Raw genomic sequence first — 20,163 nt, forward strand, 5'->3', positions numbered from 1 at the left:
AAAGGAAAAGGAAAGTCCGCCATCTTGGGTGTAGAGAAACGTGTAGAGATTCAGATGGTCAGACACAGCCTACAGCCTGCCATACAGGGACAGGTGGGAGGGACTGGGAATGTGACATTACACTTGTTGTCATTGTGTCTTTGTCCACGTAATTGAAAATCAATAAATGGGAGTCGTTTCAGGAAACTAGACATAAAGCACCAGTCAAAAAGTTTAGACACACCTACTCATTACAGGGTTTGTCTTTATTTATTCATTTTTAACCATTTTCTATGTTGTAAAATAATAGTGAAGACCTCAAACTATGAAATAACACATGGAATCATGAAGTAACCAAAAAAGTGTTAAACAAATCAAAATATATTTTATATTTGAGATTCTTCAAAGTAGTCAGCCTTTGCCTTGACGACAGCTTTGCACACTCTTTGCATTCTCTCAACCAGCTTCATGAGGCTGTCACCTGGAATTCAATTAACAGGCGTGCCTTGTTAAAAGTTAAATAGTGGAATTTCTTTCCATCTTAATGCGTTTGAGCCAGTCTGTTGTGTTGTGACAAGGTAGGGGTGGGAAACAGAAGATAGCTCTATTTGGTAAAATACCAAGTCCATATTATGTCAAGAACAGCTCAAATAAGCAAAGAGAAATGATAGTCCATCAATACTTTAAGACATGAAAGTCAATCCGGAAAATTTCAAGAACTTTGAAAGTTTCTTCAAGTGGCGTCACAAAAACCAGCAAGCGCTATGATGAAGCTGGCAATCATGAGGAACGCCACAGGAAAGGAAGACCGAGAGTTACCTCTGCTGCAGAGGATAAGTCCATTAGAGTTACCAGAAATTGCACCCCAAATAAATGCTTCAGAGTTCAAGTAACAGACACATGAATCAGGCCTTCATGGTCAAATTGCTGCAAAGAATCGACTACAAAGGACACCAATAAGAAGAAGAGACTTGCTTGGGCCAATAAACACAAGCAATGGACATTAGACTGGTGGAAATCTGTCCTTTGGTCTGATGAGTCCACATTTGAGATGTTTGGTTCCAACCGCCGTGTCTTTGTGAGACGCAGAGTAGGTGAACGGATGATCTCCATGTGTGTGGTTCCCACTGTGAAGCATGGAGGAGGAGGTGTGATGGTGTGGGGGTGCTTTGCTGGTGACATTGTCAGTGATTTAGTGGGACTATCATTTGTTTTTGAACAGGACAATGACCCAACACACCTCCAGGCTGAGTAAGGGCTATTTGACCAAGAAAGAGAGTGATAGAGTGCTGCATCAGATGACCTGGCCTCCACAATCACCTGATCTCAGCCCAATTGAGATGGTTGGGATGAGATGGACCGCAGAGTAAAGGAAAAGCAGCCAAGAAGTGCTCAGCACATGTGGGAACTCCTTCAAGACTGTTGGAAAAGTATTTCAGTTGAAGCTGGTTGTGGGAATTCTAAGAGTGTACAAAGGAAGAATCTCAAATATAAATTATATTTTGATTTGTTTAACATTTTTTTGGCTACTACATGATTGAACACGTGTTATTTCATAGTTTTGATGTCTTCACTATTATTCTACAATGTAGAAAAAAATAGTACAAATAAAGAAATACCCTTGAATAAGAAGGTGTGTCAAAATGTTGTGTTGCTCACAACTTTCTGGAGGACAGAGTTTTGAAATCAGTGGAATTAGAGTATGATAGCTAAGGGGATGGAGTAAACACCGGTCTTCAAACTAAGGGCAACCATGGCATCCGTGATATAGGCTAAAGCTTAACCTCTTGAACCTCTGGGGGCAGTATTTCATTTTTGGATGAAAAACGTTCCCGTTTTAAACAAGATATTTTGTCACGAAAAGATGCTCGAAGATGCATATAATTGACAGCTCTGGAAAGAAAACACTCTGACATTTCCAAAACTGCAAAGATATTGTCTGTGAGTGCCACAGAACTAATGCTACAGGCGAAACCAAGATTACATTTCATACAGGAAGTGAGCCAGATTTTTGAGGCGCTGTGTTCCAATGTCTCCTTATATGGCTGTGAATGCGCAAGGAATGAGCCTACACTTTCTGTCTTTTCCCCAAGGTGTTTGCAGCATTGTGACGTATTTGTAGGCATATAATTGGAAAATTGACCATAAGAGACTACATTTACCAGGTGTCCGCTCAGTGTCCTCCGTCGAAACTATTGCGTAATCTCCAGGTGCGTGCATTGTTCCATTTTGAACAGAGGAGAAACCAAACTGCCAGTGAGTGACTTATCATCGAATAGATATGTGAAAAACACCTTGAGGATCGATTCTAAACAACATTTGCCATGTTTCTGTCGATATTATGGAGTTCATTTGGAAAAAAGTTTGCGTTGTGATGACTGAATTTGCGTTTTTTTTTTTTTGCCAAACGTGATGAACAAAACGGAGCGATTTCTCCTACACAAATAATATTTTTGGAAAAACTGAACATCTAACTGAGAGTCTCCTCATTGAAAACATCCGAAGTTCTTCAAAGGTAAATTATTTTATTTGAATGATTTTCTTGTTTTTGTGAAAATGTTGCCTGCTGAATGCTAGGCTTAATGATATGCTAGCTATCAATACTCTTACACAAATGCTTGTTTAGCTATGGGTTAAAAGCATAGTTTGAAAATCGGAGATGACAGTGTTGTTAACAAAAGGCTAAGCTTGAGAGCCAATATATTTATTTCATTTCATTTGCGATTTTCATGAATAGTTAACGTTGTGTTATGGTAATGAGCTTGAGGCTATAATTACGCTCCCGGATACGGGATTGCTAGTCGCAACAGGTTAAGAGGGTGTGAGCAATACTGAACGGGTGTAGACAAAGGAGAGCTCTCCAGTAGGTGTACCAAAACATTCAAAGGCCACCTTTATCACCTTTCAAATCAGAATTACTTTCCCACTGTTCCTCAACTGTAGTGTATGAAATACCATTTTCTAGCTCTGAGTCTCTACTTTTATCCATTGTAAAAAACACAATTTCAGATTTTGCTACAGAAGACCGAATCGAGACGGTTTTGTCACAAATATAGTAATAAACACAAATATCAAATTGGTGTCTGTGTTGTATCTTAAAAGCACAAGCAACAAATCTACACATTTGCAAAACATTCCTTTATTATAAATAAATCATTTGTATAAAAACTGGCATGCTTCAACCAGGGCATTTACAGATTCACAAGCCAGGGCTACCCATCCAGTTAGCCAATCGATACAAGAGACAAACTTTCTGAGTATGCAAGGTCGCACGACAGATGGGACAAGAATGAAAAACTCTTCACAACCACAAAAATACTTACAAGTAGAATAACAATAAACATAATGGTCGATTCTCATAGTTTATTCTATTTTCTCTTTTAAATATTTAATTTTTTAAAACTCTTTTTAATGACTTTTTATCTCCCATATACATCTCCCTTGTGTATAACTTTTACACCATGTTGTTTTGTTATCTTTTTCTTCTTTTTTCTTCTTTTATTTCTCTGGACCATAGAGCCTGCAGGGGATTTTTTTTTTTAACTGTTAAGTCTCTTTTTTCCACGGTTAGTTCAAAGTTTATGGCAGGACCGTTGTGCTGTGATTTACAGGAAGAGAGCGAACGGGGCCCACTGATTGGTGGTTGGTCTTTGTGGTCCCGCCTCTCTGGTGGTTTGTGTCGGTTTGATGCTGTCGAAACAATATAAAATGTCTCATGCTTGGTTAGCGGTGGTGGTGGGAGTTCCATCTGTCTGTCCGTCTTTACGTCCATCAGTCCGTCATCTGTCGGTCTGAGTGACAGCTCCTTCCCTCAGCTGTTCTCGCCCCTGGGAAACCTCCCTCCACTTTGGTGCTGTTCAGATGTTCAGATGGCATGATTACTGTAGCTGACATATGTTGTCTTAGTTGATGAAGCTGCCAGGGGGGGAAAAAGAGGGGAAGAGAGGAGAGGAAATATATCAGGAGATATATATTTCCTATTGAGTGTAATATTAGTGCACACCTGCATCTGGGGTCTGAGGCTGTGTTTGTCAAGTCCGTTATGTTACATGTCCCCTGTAGCTGTTGGTTGTAAATGTCAGTTGTTTTTAAGTGACCGCGGACCGCTGGCGCTGAGCTATCGTCAAGACGGTGCCCCGTGCCCGCTTTGTTCAGGAGGATTTTAAAGGAGACACTATGTCAAACTGTAGGAATCAAAACTGTTCCAACACTTTCTTCTTCACACAACACAAACCATAGGCAGGTAGAGTTCGAAAATAATGTCTCAGGCAGACTGTGGTTTGTGAAAATGAACTCTGTGTGTGTGTGTGTGCCTGCGCGTGTGTGTGTGTGCGTGTTATTCTAGCCGACCAAACTGCTGACTGCGAGACTTCTGGGCGTTCAGGTCTGTGATGAAGAAATAGTTCAAATGCTGCAGTTCAGAACACGGAACAGAGTAAACGAAGCCTAATTACCCCAACCACTCCAGAACCGTTTAAACCTCTCAGAGCACCCGGATCAACTGTGATGAAATAACTGTTTTAAACAACCACGGAACATTCTGAATCTCCACTGGTGAAAGAAAAATATTTCCAGGTCGTAGTGTCGATGAGGGAAGACTGGCTCCTCACACAACACAGCTTTGACGTTTAAGTAAGCTGCTCCACATAGTTAAGCTGAATGGGAAGCTCATTTTATCACTCTGTATGTGAAGTAAACAACAGTGCCCCAAAAACAGGTTGCAGCACTCAAGCTCTCTCAAGAACATTGTTAACGATTCAGACATGGCATTTTTTTGTTATTAAAAGACTGATATTTGAATGAGAGATATGAAAAGGGGCCCAACGTACATGTTACTACTGTCATACTGTAGTTGTAGAGATTATCAAAAGTTTGGTTATATCAGCGTAGTTGTGTAGATTATTTCTGTTGTGTGTAATTGTAGATCTACAGATTCGTTCTATGAGTGTAGGTGTATAGATTGGTGGTTATATTAGTGTAGATGAGGGATCATCAACTAGATTCAGCTACGGGGCGGATTTTGTTTTGAGAGGATGGTCGGGGGGGGGGGGGGTTTGGGGGCGGAACAGAATTACAAATTGACTGCAAGAATCCCAAGCAGATATGTTTGACTAAAACATAACAATTTCAATTCTTGCTGACGTTTGTATACGATCACGTGTCTCTCTACTATGCGTGGGAATAGTTGGGGACAGATTTCCCCCAAAAATGTATTACTTGTAGCTGATTTGCTGGTGTTTTGACAGTCTTCTGTCCAACAATGAAAATTCAACAACACTTTATTTTTCATTTTATTTTTAAACTTGAGGGGCCGGATAAAACCATTCAGCCCATGGGCCATCAGTTGGGGAACCCTGGTGTAGATGTACTATATATATGTATACTGTTAGTATAGGTGTATACAATATATAATTAGATATATAAGTGTATTATGTATAGGTTAGTAAAGGTGTGTTCTTACTCACTGTTGGTCTCCATGCTCTCACACAGCTCCGTCTTGACCTCTCCGTTGGGTCTGTCGCCCCCCTTCTGCAGCTTTCCTGACATGGTGGCGGCGGTGACTATGGCCTTGAAGCTGCGTTTACGTTTGGGGATGTTCTGCTCCGGGTGGAAGATGATGACGTAGACCTTGGGCATGTACAACATCCCCAGAGAGACGGAGGCGCTGAGGCTGAGCGAGATAGTCAGGGTGGTGGTCTGGATGTACATCTGGGGAGGGAGGGAGAGAGGGAGAGGAGGGAGGGAGGGAGGGAGGGAGGGAGGGAGGGAGGGAGGGAGGGAGGGAGGGAGGGAGGGAGGGAGGGAGGGAGGGAGGGAGGGAGGGAGAGGAGGGAGGGAGGGAGTAAAGGCATCAATATACTGTAACCACTAACGACTGTATACCGAACAATCTACGCTGATATAAACCATACGCTGATATAAACCATACGCTGATATAAACCATACGCTGATATAAATCATACGCTGATATAAACCATACGCTGATATAAACCATACGCTGATATAAACCATACGCTGATATAAACCATACGCTGATATAAACCATACGCTGATATAAACCATTCGCTGATATAAACCATACGCTGATACAAACCATAAACTGATATAAACCATACGCTGATATAAACCATACGCTGATATAAACCAAATGTTGATATAAACCATAAACTGATATAAACCATACGCTGATATAAACCATACGCTGATATAAACCTTACGCTGATATAAACAATACGCTGATATAAAACATACGCTGATATAAACCAAACGCTGATATAAACCATACGCTGATATAAACCATACGCTGATATAAACCATACGCTGATATAAACCATACGCTGATATAACCCATACGCTGATATAAACCATACGCTGATATAAACCATACGCTGATATAACCCATACGCTGATATAAACCATACGCTGATATAAATCATACGCTGATATAAACCTGATATAAACCATACGCTGATATAAATCATACGCTGATATAAACCTGATATAAACCATAAACTGATATAAACCATACGCTGATATAAAACATACGCTGATATGAACCATAAACTGATATAAACCATACGCTGATATAAAACATACGCTGATATAAACCAAACGCTGATATAAATCATACGCTGATATAAACCATACGCTGATATAAACCATAAACTGATATAAACCATACGTTGATATAAACCATACGCTGATATAAACCTGATATAAACCATAAACTGATATAAACCATACGCTGATATAAACCATACGCTGATATAAACCAGAAACTGATATAAACCTGATATAAACCATAAACTGATATAAACTATACGCTGATATAAACCATACGCTGATATAAACCATAAGCTTATATAAACCATAAACTGATATAAACCTGATATAAACCATAAACTGATATAAACCATAAGCTGATATAAACCATACGCTGATATAAACCATACGCTGATATAAACCATATGCAAATTGGTGCATTCACCTTATGGCATCCAGTGGAACAGTCACTTTACAATAGTGCATCTAAATCTTAAAGGGGGGTGAGAAGGATTACTTATCCTATCCTAGGTATTCCTTAAAGAGGTGGGGTTTCAGGTGTCTCCGGAAGGTGGTGATTGACTCCGCTGTCCTGGCGTCGTTAGGGAGTTTGTTCCACCATTGGGGGGCCAGAGCAGCGAACAGTTTTGACTGGGCTGAGCGGGAACTGTACTTCCTCAGTGGTAGGGAGGCGAGCAGGCCAGAGGTGGATGAACGCAGTGCCCTTGTTTGGGTGTAGGGCCTGATCAGAGCCTGGAGGTACTGAGGTGCCGTTCCCCTCACAGCTCCGTAGGCAAGCACCATGGTCTTGTAGCGGATGCGAGCTTCAACTGGAAGCCAGTGGAGAGAGCGGAGGAGCGGGGTGACGTGAGAGAACTTGGGAAGGTTGAACACCAGACGGGCTGCGGCGTTCTGGATGAGTTGTAGGGGTTTAATGGCACAGGCAGGGAGCCCAGCCAACAGCGAGTTGCAGTAATCCAGACGGGAGATGACAAGTGCCTGGATTAGGACCTGCGCCGCTTCCTGTGTGAGGCAGGGTCGTACTCTGCGGATGTTGTAGAGCATGAACCTACAGGAACGAGCCACCGCCTTGATGTTAGTTGAGAATGACAGGGTGTTGTCCAGGATCACGCCAAGGTTCTTAGCGCTCTGGGAGGAGGACACAATGGAGTTGTCAACCGTGATGGCGAGATCATGGAACGGGCAGTCCTTCCCCGGGAGGAAGAGCAGCTCCGTCTTGCCGAGGTTCAGCTTGAGGTGGTGATCCGTCATCCACACTGATATGTCTGCCAGACATGCAGAGATGCGATTCGCCACCTGGTCATCAGAAGGGGGAAAGGAGAAGATGAATTGTGTGTCGTCTGCATAGCAATGATAGGAGAGACCATGTGAGGTTATGACAGAGCCAAGTGACTTGGTGTATAGCGAGAATAGGAGAGGGCCTAGAACAGAGCCCTGGGGGACACCAGTGGTGAGAGCACGTGGTGAGGAGACAGATTCTCGCCACGCCACCTGGTAGGAGCGACCTGTCAGGTAGGACGCAATCCAAGCGTGGGCCGCGCCGGAGATGCCCAACTCGGAGAGGGTGGAGAGGAGGATCTGATGGTTCACAGTATCGAAGGCAGCCGATAGGTCTAGAAGGATGAGAGCAGAGGAGAGAGAGTTAGCTTTAGCAGTGCGGAGCGCCTCCGTGATACAGAGAAGAGCAGTCTCAGTTGAATGACTAGTCTTGAAACCTGACTGAGTTGGATCAAGAAGGTCATTCAGAGAGAGATAGCGGGAGAGCTGGCCAAGGACGGTACGTTCAAGAGTTTTGGAGAGAAAAGAAAGAAGGGATACTGGTCTGTAGTTGTTGACATCGGAGGGATCGCTCTCTTGAAGACAGAAGAGACGTAGCCAGCGGTCAGGGATGAGTTGATGAGCGAGGTGAGGTAAGGGAGAAGGTCTCCGGAAATGGTCTGGAGAAGAAAGGAGGGGATAGGGTCAAGCGGGCAGGTTGTTGGGCGGCCGGCCGTCACAAGACGCAAGATTTCATCTGGAGAGAGAGGGGAGAAAGAGGTCAGAGCACAGGGTAGGGCAGTGTGAGCAGAACCAGCGGTGTCGTTTGACTTAGCAAACGAGGATCGGATGTCGTCGACCTTCTTTTCAAAATGGTTGACGAAGTCATCTGCAGAGAGGGAGGAGGGGGAGGGGGAGGAGGATTCAGGAGGGAGGAGAAGGTGGCAAAGAGCTTCCTAGGGTTAGAGGCAGATGCTTGGAATTTAGAGTGGTAGAAAGTGGCTTTAGCAGCAGAGACAGAGGAGGAAAAGGTAGAGAGGAGGGAGTGAAAGGATGCCAGGTCCGCAGGGAGGCGAGTTTTCCTCCATTTCCGCTCGGCTGCCCGGAGCCCTGTTCTGTGAGCTCGCAATGAGTCGTCGAGCCACGGAGCGGGAGGGGAGGACCGAGGCGGCCTGGAGGATAGGGGACATAGAGAGTCAAAGGATGCAGAAAGGGAGGAGAGGAGGGTTGAGGAGGCAGAATCAGGAGATAGGTTGGAGAAGGTTTGAGCAGAGGGAAGAGATGATAGGATGGAAGAGGAGAGAGTAGCGGGGGAGAGAGAGCGAAGGTTGGGACGGCGCGATACCATCCGAGTAGGGGCAGTGTGGGAGGTGTTGGATGAGAGCGAGAGGGAAAAGGATACAAGGTAGTGGTCGGAGACTTGGAGGGGAGTTGCAATGAGGTTAGTGGAAGAACAGCATCTAGTAAAGATGAGGTCGAGCGTATTGCCTGCCTTGTGAGTAGGGGGGAAGGTGAGAGGGTGAGGTCAAAAGAGGAGAGGAGTGGAAAGAAGGAGGCAGAGAGGAATGAGTCAAAGGTAGACGTGGGGAGGTTAAAGTCGCCCAGAACTGTGAGAGGTGAGCCATCCTCAGGAAAGGAGCTTATCAAGGCATCAAGCTCATTGATGAACTCTCTGAGGGAACCTGGAGGGCGATAAATGATAAGGATGTTAAGCTTGAAAGGGCTGGTAACTGTGACAGCATGGAATTCAAAGGAGGCGATAGACAGATGGGTAAGGGGAGAAAGAGAGAATGACCACTTGGGAGAGATGAGGATCCCGGTGCCACCACCCCGCTGACCAGAAGCTCTCGGGTGTGCGAGAACACGTGGGCGGACGAAGAGAGAGCAGTAGGAGTAGCAGTGTTGTCTGTGGTGATCCATGTTTCCGTCAGTGCCAAGAAGTCGAGGGACTGGAGGGAGGCATAGGCTGAGATGAACTCTGCCTTGTTGGCCGCAGATCGGCAGTTCCAGAGGCTACCGGAGACCTGGAACTCCACGTGGGTCGTGCGCGCTGGGACCACCAGATTAGGGTGGCCGCGGCCACGCGGTGTGGAGCGTTTGTATGGTCTGTGCAGAGAGGAGAGAACAGGGATAGACAGACACATAGTTGACAGGCTACAGAAGAGGCTATGCTAATGCAAAGGAGATTGGAATGACAAGTGGACTACACATCTCGAATGTTCAGAAAGTTAAGCTTACGTAGCAAGAATCTTATTGCCTAAAATGACTAAACTAATATAAACCTGATATAAACCATACGCTGATATAAGCCATACGCTGATATAAACCATAAGCTGATATAAACCATACGCTGATATAAACCATACGCTGATATAAACCATACGCTGATATAAACCATAAACTGATATAAACCTGATATAAACCATAAACTGATATAAACCATACGCTGATATAAACCATACGCTGATATAAACCTGATATAAACCATACGCTGATATAAACCATAAGCTGATATAAACCTGATATAAACCATACGCTGATATAAACCTGATATAAACCATAAGCTGATATGAACCATACGCTGATATAAACCATACGCTGATATAAACCATAAACTGATATAAACCTGATATAAACCATAAACTGATGTGAACAATACGCTGATATAAACCATACGCTGATATAAACCATACGTTGATATAAACCATACGCTGATATAAACCGTACGCTGATATAAACCATACACTGATATAAACCTGATATAAACCATACGCTGATATAAACCATACGCTGACATAAACCATGCGCTGATATAAACCATACGCTGATATAAACAATACGCTGATATAAACCATATGCTGATATAAACCATACGCTGATATAAACCATACGCTGATATAAACCATAAACTGATATAAACCATATGCTGATATAAACCATAGGCTGATATAAACCATACGCTGATACAAACCATAAACTGATATAAACCATACGCTGATATAAACCATACGCTGATATAAACCTTACGCTGATATAAACCATACGCTGATATAAACCATACTGTCACGCCTTGGTCATTGTATCTTGTGTTTTTGTTATATGTTTGGGTAGGCCAGGGTGTGACATGGGTTTATATGTTGTATTTCGTATTGGGGTTTGTATTAATTGGGAGTGTGTATTATTAGGGGTGTGTCTAGTTAGGCTTGGCTGCCTGAGGCGATTCCTAATTGGAGTCAGCTGATTCTCGTTGTCTCGGATTGGGAACCGTATTTAGGCAGCCTGAGTGCGCGTTGTATTTCGTGGGTGATTGTACCTGTCTTAGTGTTAGTCACCAGATAGGCTGTATTAGTTTCACTCGTTTGTTGTTTTTGTATTTTCAGTTATTTCATGTACCGCATATATCTTCATTAAAAGTCATGAGTAACCTACACGCTGCATTTCGGTCTGACTCTCTTCAAACAGCAGACAAACTACATTACAGAATCACCCACCACGATTCACAGACCGAGCAGCGTGTGAACTGGCAGGATCTAAAGGAGGACGATATGGACGGCAGAAGCAGGGATTATATGACGTGGGAAGAAATCGACAGGTGGGCGGCCGACCCAGAGCGAGTGCAGGAGCCCGCCTGGGATTCCCTACAGCAATGCGAAGAGGGCTATACACGTATGGAATCGAGAAGGAAAGCATTGCTATACAGAGCGAAAACCGTAGGTAACGGGGGTAAGCGCAGAGAGAGAGTGGCAGAGTCAGGAGTCAGACCTGAGCCTACTCTCCCTGTTAATTGTGAGGAGCAGAAATATGAGGACTTCTGGTCTTGGGAGATGATATTAGACGGAAAAGGACCCTGGGCGCAGCCGGGAGAATATCGCCATCCCAAGGAGGAAATAGAAGTAGCTAAAGCGGAGAGGCGCGAGTATGAGGAGGCAGCACTGCGACGCAGTTGGAAAGCGGAATGTCACCCCAAAAAATGTATTGGGGGGGGGAGCTAAAAGGGAGAATAGTTATGCCAGGTAGGAAACCTGTGCATACTCCCTGTGCTCACCGTTGGGCTAGAGAGACCGGGCAGGCACCGTGTTATGCTATGGAGCGCACAGTGTTTCCTGTGCGGGTGCAGAGCCAGCTGCGACTCATACCAGCCCTTCCTATTGGCCGGGCTAGAGTGGGCATCGAGCCAGGTAAGCTTGGGCAGGCTCGGTGCTCAAGAGCTCCAGTGCGCCTGCACGGTCCGGTCTATCCAGAGCCACCTCTACACACCAGTCCTCCGGTAGCAGCTCCCCGCACCAGGCTTCCTGTGCGTGTCCTCGCGCCAGTACCACCAGTTCCAGCACCACGCACCAGGCCTCCAGTGCGCATCGCCTGTTCAGCACAGCCAGTGCTTTTCTCCCCTCCTGTGCTATCGGAGTCTCCAGCCTGTTTAGCGCAGCCAGAGCTTTTCTCCTCTCCTGCGCTGCCGGAGTCTCCTGTCTGTCCAGCGCCACCAGTGCTACCAGTCGGCCCAGCGCGTCCAGTGCGCCTCGCCTGTTCAGCTCAGCCAGAGCCTTTCTCCTCTCCTGCACTGTTGGAGTCTCCTGCCTGTTCAGCTCAGCCAGAGCCTTTCTCCTCTCCTGCGCTGCCGGAGTCTCCTGTCTGCCCAGCGCCGCCAGTCGGCCCCAGCATCACCAGTCTGCCAGGATCCACCAGAAGTGCCAGTCTGCCAGGATCCGCCAGAAGTGCCAGTCTGCCAAGATCTTCTAGATCGGCCAGACAACCTTAATCATCCAGGTCCACCAGCCAGCCAGGATTTACCGGAGCCTACTACCTGCCTGAGCTTCCTCTCAGTACTGAGCTTCCTCTCAGAACTAGGCTTCCTCTCTGGACTGGGCTCCCTCTCAATACCGGGCTTCCCCTCAGTACCGGGCTGCTTCGGTCCCGGGCTGCCCCTCTGTCCTGAGCTGCCCCTCTGTCCTGAGCTGCCCTGCTGTCCTGAGCTGCCCCTCTATCCTGAGCTGCCCCTCTGTCCCGAGCTGCCCCTCTGTCCCGAGCTGCCCCTCTGTCCCGAGCTGCCCCTCTGTCCCGAGCTGCCCCTCTGTCCCGAGCTGCCCCTCGGTTATGTGGGGATCAGGGTGAGGACTATTAGGCCATGGTCGGCGGAGAAGGTGGATTATCCTAGGACGCGAAGGGGAGGAACTAGGACATTTATGGAGTGGGGTCCACGTCCCGAGCCAGAACCGCCACCATGGACAGACGCCCACCCGGACCCTCCCTATGCTCTTGAGGTGCGTCCCGGAGTCCGCACCTTAGGGGGGGGGTTCTGTCACGCCTTGGTCATTGTATCTTTTGTTTTTGTTATATATTTGGGTAGGCCAGGGTGTGACATGGGTTTATATGTTGTATTTCGTATTGGGGTTTGTATTAATTGGGAGTGTGTATTATTAGGGGTGTGTCTAGTTAGGCTTGGCTGCCTGAGGCGATTCCTAATTGGAGTCAGCTGATTCTCGTTGTCTCGGATTGGGAACCGTATTTAGGCAGCCTGAGTGCGCGTTGTATTTCGTGGGTGATTGTACCTGTCTTTGTGTTAGTCACCAGATAGGCTGTAATTAGTTTCACTCGTTTGTTGTTTTCGTATTTTCAGTTATTTCATGTACCGTATTTTCTTCATTAAAAGTCATGAGTAACCTACACGCTGCATTTCGGTCTGACTCTCTTCAAACAGCAGACGAACTACATTACACATACGCTGATATAAACCAAACACTGATATAAATCATACGCTGATATAAACCATACGCTGATATAAACCATACGCTGATATAAACCAAAAACTGATATAAACCATACGCTGATATAAACCATACGCTGATATAAACCATACGCTGATATAAACCATAAACTGATATAAACCTGATATCAACCATAAATTGATATAAACCATACGCTGATATAAACCATACGCTGATATAAACCATAAACTGATATAAACCTGATATAAACCATAAACTGATATAAACCATACGCTGATATAAATCATACGCTGATATAAACCATACGCTGATATAAACCATAAACTGATATAAACCTGATATAAACCATAAACTGATATAAACCATACGCTGATATAAACCATACGCTGATATAAACCATAAACTGATATAAACCTGATATAAACCATAAACTGATATAAACCATACGCTGATATAAACCATACGCTGATATAAACCTTACACTGATATAAACCATACGCTGATATAAACCATACGCTGATATAAACCAAACGCTGATATAAACCATACGCTGATATAAACCATACGCTGATATAAACCATACGCTGATATAAACCATACGCTGATATAAACCATACGCTGATATAAACCATAAACTGATATAAACCTGATATAAACCATAAACTGATATAAACCATACGCTGATATAAACCATACGCTGATATAAACCATAAACTGATATAAACCTGATATAAACCATAAACTGATATAAACCATACGCTGATATAAACCATACACTGATATAAACCATAAGCTGATGTAAACCTGATATAAACCATATGCTGATATAAACCATATCCTGATATAAACCATACGCTGATATAATTCTGATATAAACCATGCGCTGATATAAACCTGATATAAACCATACGCTGATATAAAGCTGATATAAACCATACGCTGATATAAACCTGATATAAACCATACGCTGATATAAACCATACGCTGATATAAACCATAAACTGATATAAACCTGATATAAACCATACACTGATATAAACCATACGCTGATATAAACCATACACTGATATAAACCATAAACTGATATAAACCTGATATAAACCATAAACTGATATAAACCATACGCTGATATAAATCATACGCTGATATAAACCATACGCTGATATAAACCATACGCTGATATAAACCATAAACTGATATAAACCTGATATAAACCATAAACTGATATAAACCATACGCTGATATAAACCATACGCTGATATAAACCATAAACTGATATAAACCTGATATAAACCATAAACTGATATAAACCATACGCTGATATAAACCATACGCTGATATAAACCATATGTTGATATAAACCATAAACTGATATAAACCATACGCTGATATAAACCATAAACTGATATAAACCTGATATAAACCATAAACTGATATAAACCATACGCTGATATAAATCATACGCTGATATAAACCATACTGATATAAACCATATAAACCATGATATAAACCATAAACTGATATAAACCTGATATAAACCATAAACTGATATAAACCATACGCTGATATAAACCATACGCTGATATAAACCATAAACTGATATAAACCTGATATAAACCATAAACTGATATAAACCATACGCTGATATAAACCATACGCTGATATAAACCATATGTTGATATAAACCATAAACTGATATAAACCATACGCTGATATAAACCATACGCTGATATAAACCTTACGCTGATATAAACCATACGCTGATATAAACCATACGCTGATATAAACCAAACGCTGATATAAATCATAAGCTGATATAAACCATGCGCTGATATAAACCATACGCTGATATAAACCATACGCTGATATAAACCATACGCTGATATAAACCATAAACTGATATAAACCTGATATAAACCATAAACTGATATAAACCATACGCTGATATAAACCATACGCTGATATAAACCATAAACTGATATAAACCTGATATAAACCATAAACTGATATAAACCTGATATAAACCATAAACTGATATAAACCATACGCTGATATAAACCATACACTGATATAAACCATAAGCTGATGTAAACCTGATATAAACCATATGCTGATATAAACCATATCCTGATATAAACCATACGCTGATATAATTCTGATATAAACCATGCGCTGATATAAACCTGATATAAACCATACGCTGATATAAAGCTGATATAAACCATACGCTGATGTAAACCTGATATAAACCATACGCTGATATAAACCATACGCTGATATAAACCATAAACTGATATAAACCTGATATAAACCATACACTGATATAAACCATACGCTGATATAAACCATACACTGATATAAACCATAAACTGATATAAACCTGATATAAACCATAAACTGATATAAACCATACGCTGATATAAATCATACGCTGATATAAACCATACGCTGATATAAACCATACGCTGATATAAACCATAAACTGATATAAACCTGATATAAACCATAAACTGATATAAACCATACGCTGATATAAACCATACGCTGATATAAACCATAAACTGATATAAACCTGATATAAACCATAAACTGATATAAACCATACGCTGATATAAACCATACGCTGATATAAACCATATGTTGATATAAACCATAAACTGATATAAACCATACGCTGATATAAACCATACGCTGATATAAACCTTACGCTGATATAAACCATACGCTGATATAAACCATATGCTGATATAAACCAAACGCTGATATAAATCATACGCTGATATAAACCATACGCTGATATAAACCATACGCTGATATAAACCATACGCTGATATAAACCATAAACTGATATAAACCTGATATAAACCATAAACTGATATAAACCATACGCTGATATAAACCATACGCTGATATAAACCATAAACTGATATAAACCTGATATAAACCATAAACTGATATAAACCATACGCTGATATAAACCATACGCTGATATAAACCATAAGCTGATGTAAACCTGATATAAACCATATGCTGATATAAACCATATCCTGATATAAACCATACGCTGATATAATTCTGATATAAACCATGCGCTGATATAATTCTGATATAAACCATGCGCTGATATAAACCTGATATAAACCATACGCTGATATAAAGCTGATATAAACCATACGCTGATATAAACCTGATATAAACCATACGCTGATATAAACCATACGCTGATATAAACCATAAACTGATATAAACCTGATATAAACCATACACTGATATAAACCATACGCTGATATAAACCATACACTGATATAAACCATACGCTGATATAAACCATATGCTGATATAAACCATATGCTGATGTAAACCATAAGCTGATATAAACCATACGCTGATATAAACCTGATATAAACCATACGCTGATATAAACCATACGCTGACATAAACCATACGCTGATACAAACCATAAACTGATATAAACCATAGGCTGATATAAACCATATGCTGATATAAACCATACGCTGATATAAACCTTATGCTGATATAAACCATACGCTGATATAAACCATAAGCTGATATAAACCATACGCTGATATAAACCTGATATAAACCATACGCTGATATAAAGCTGATATAAACCATACGCTGATATAAACCTGATATAAACCATACGCTGATATAAACCATACGCTTATATAAACCATACGCTGATATAAACCATACGCTGGTATAAACCATAAACTGATATAAACCTGATATAAACCATAAACTGATATAAACCATACGCTGATATAAACCATACGCTGATATAGACCATATGTTGATATAAACCATAAACTGATATAAACCATACGCTGATATAAACCATACACTGATATAAACCTTACGCTGATATAAACCATACGCTGATATAAACCATACGCTGATATAAACCAAAAGCTGATATAAATCATACGCTGATATAAACAATACGCTGATATAAACCAAAAACTGATATAAACCATACGCTGATATAAACCATACGCTGATATAAAACATACGCTGATATAAACCATAAACTGATATAAACCTGATATAAACCATAAACTGATATAAACCATACGCTGATATAAACCATACGCTGATATAAACCATAAACTGATATAAACCTGATATAAACCATAAACTGATATAAACCATACGCTGATATAAACTATACGCTGATATAAACCTGATATAAACCATATGCTGATATAAACCATATCCTGATATAAACCAGACGCTGTTATATTTCTGATATAAACCATGCGCTGATATAAACCTGATATAAACCATACGCTGATATTAAGCTGAGATAAACCATACGCTGATATAAACCAGATATAAACCATACGCTGATATAAACCATACGCTGATATAAACCATAAACTGATATAAACCATACGCTGATATAAACCATACGCTGATATAAACCATATGCTGATATAAACCATAAACTGATATAAACCATACGCTGATATAAACCATATGCTGATATAAACCATATGCTGATATAAACCATAAGCTGATATGCTGATATTAACCTGATATAAACCATACGCTGATATAAACCATACGCTGACATAAACCATACGCTGATACAAACCATAAACTGATATAAACCATAGGCTGATATAAACCATACGCTGATATAAACCATATGTTGATATAAACCATAAACTGATATAAACCATACGCTGATATAAACCATACGCTGATATAAACCATACGCTGATATAAACCTTACGCTGATATAAACCATACGCTGATATAAACCATAAGCTGATATAAACCAAACGCTGATATAAATCATACGCTGATATAAACCATACGCTGATATAAACCATACGCTGATATAAACCAAAAACTGATATAAACCATACGCTGATATAAACCATACGCTGATATAAACCATACGCTGATATAAACCATAAACTGATATAAACCTGATATAAACCATAAACTGATATAAACCATACGCTGATATAAACCATTCGCTGATATAAACCATAAACTGATATAAACCTGATATAAACCATAAACTGATATAAACCATACGCTGATATAAACCATACGCTGATATAAACCATATGTTGATATAAACCATACACTGATATAAACCATACGCTGATATAAACCATACGCTGATATAAACCTTACGCTGATATAAACCATACGCTGATATAAACCATACGCTGATATAAACCAAACGCTGATATAAATCATACGCTGATATAAACCAAAAACTGATATAAAGCATACGCTGATATAAACCATACGCTGATATAAACCAAAAACTGATATAAACCATACGCTGATATAAACCAAAAACTGATATAAACCATACGCTGATATAAACCATACACTGATATAAACCATACGCTGATATAAACCATAAACTGATATAAACCTGATATAAACCATAAACTGATATAAACCATACGCTGATATAAACCATACGCTGATATAAACCATAAACTGATATAAACCTGATATAAACCATAAACCGATATAAACCATACGCTGATATAAACTATACGCTGATATAAACCTGATATAAACCATACGCTGATATAAACCATACGCTGATATAAACCATAAACTGATATAAACCTGATATAAACCATAAACTGATATAAACCATACACTGATATAAACCATACGCTGATATAAACCATACGCTGATATAAACCATAAACTGATATAAACCTGATATAAACCATAAACCGATATAAACCATACGCTGATATAAACTATACGCTGATATAAACCTGATATAAACCATACGCTGATATAAACCATACGCTGATATAAACCATAAACTGATATAAACCTGATATAAACCATAAACTGATATAAACCATACACTGATATAAACCATACGCTGACATAAACCATACGCTGATATAATTCTGATATAAACCATGCGCTGATATAAACCTGATATAAACCATACGCTGATATAAAGCTGATATAAACCATACGCTGATATAAACCTGATATAAACCATACGCTGATATAAACCATACGCTGATATAAACCATAAACTGATATAAACCTTACGCTGATATAAACCATACGCTGATATAAACCATACGCTGATATAAACCAAACGCTGATATAAATCATACGCTGATATAAACCAAAAACTGATATAAAGCATACGCTGATATAAACCATACGCTGATATAAACCAAAAACTGATATAAACCATACGCTGATATAAACCAAAAACTGATATAAACCATACGCTGATATAAACCATACACTGATATAAACCATACGCTGATATAAACCATAAACTGATATAAACCTGATATAAACCATAAACTGATATAAACCATACGCTGATATAAACCATACGCTGATATAAACCATACGCTGATATAAACCATAAAACCATACTATAAACCATAAACTGATATAAACCTGATATAAACCATAAACCGATATAAACCATACGCTGATATAAACTATACGCTGATATAAACCTGATATAAACCATATGCTGATATAAACCATATCCTGACATAAACCATACGCTGATATAATTCTGATATAAACCATGCGCTGATATAAACCTGATATAAACCATACGCTGATATAAAGCTGATATAAACCATACGCT

General features: G+C 40.8%; 1 protein-coding gene across 2 annotated transcripts in view; it reads right to left on the reverse strand.

Annotated features, from left to right (window-relative positions):
* Positions 1–3,098: 3,098 nt before the first annotated feature.
* LOC123994629 (metabotropic glutamate receptor 8-like) overlaps positions 3,099–20,163 on the reverse strand; it is a 1,038,970-nt gene continuing 1,021,905 nt past the window's right edge. Inside the window, exons 10-11 of one of the 2 annotated variants that reach the window (XM_046297463.1) lie at positions 5,445–5,688; positions 3,099–3,894 (exon numbers count right to left, since the gene is read on the reverse strand). In XM_046297463.1, coding sequence (XP_046153419.1) covers positions 3,845–3,894; positions 5,445–5,688 — 294 coding nt within the window. In that variant the 3' untranslated portion in view covers positions 3,099–3,844. Of the gene's footprint in view, positions 3,895–5,440; positions 5,689–20,163 lie in introns of both variants that reach the window. The other variant, XM_046297464.1, reaches the window with a different exon arrangement.

This window comes from Oncorhynchus gorbuscha, linkage group LG14 (assembly GCF_021184085.1).
Source record: "Oncorhynchus gorbuscha isolate QuinsamMale2020 ecotype Even-year linkage group LG14, OgorEven_v1.0, whole genome shotgun sequence".
Taxonomy (NCBI): domain Eukaryota; kingdom Metazoa; phylum Chordata; class Actinopteri; order Salmoniformes; family Salmonidae; genus Oncorhynchus; species Oncorhynchus gorbuscha.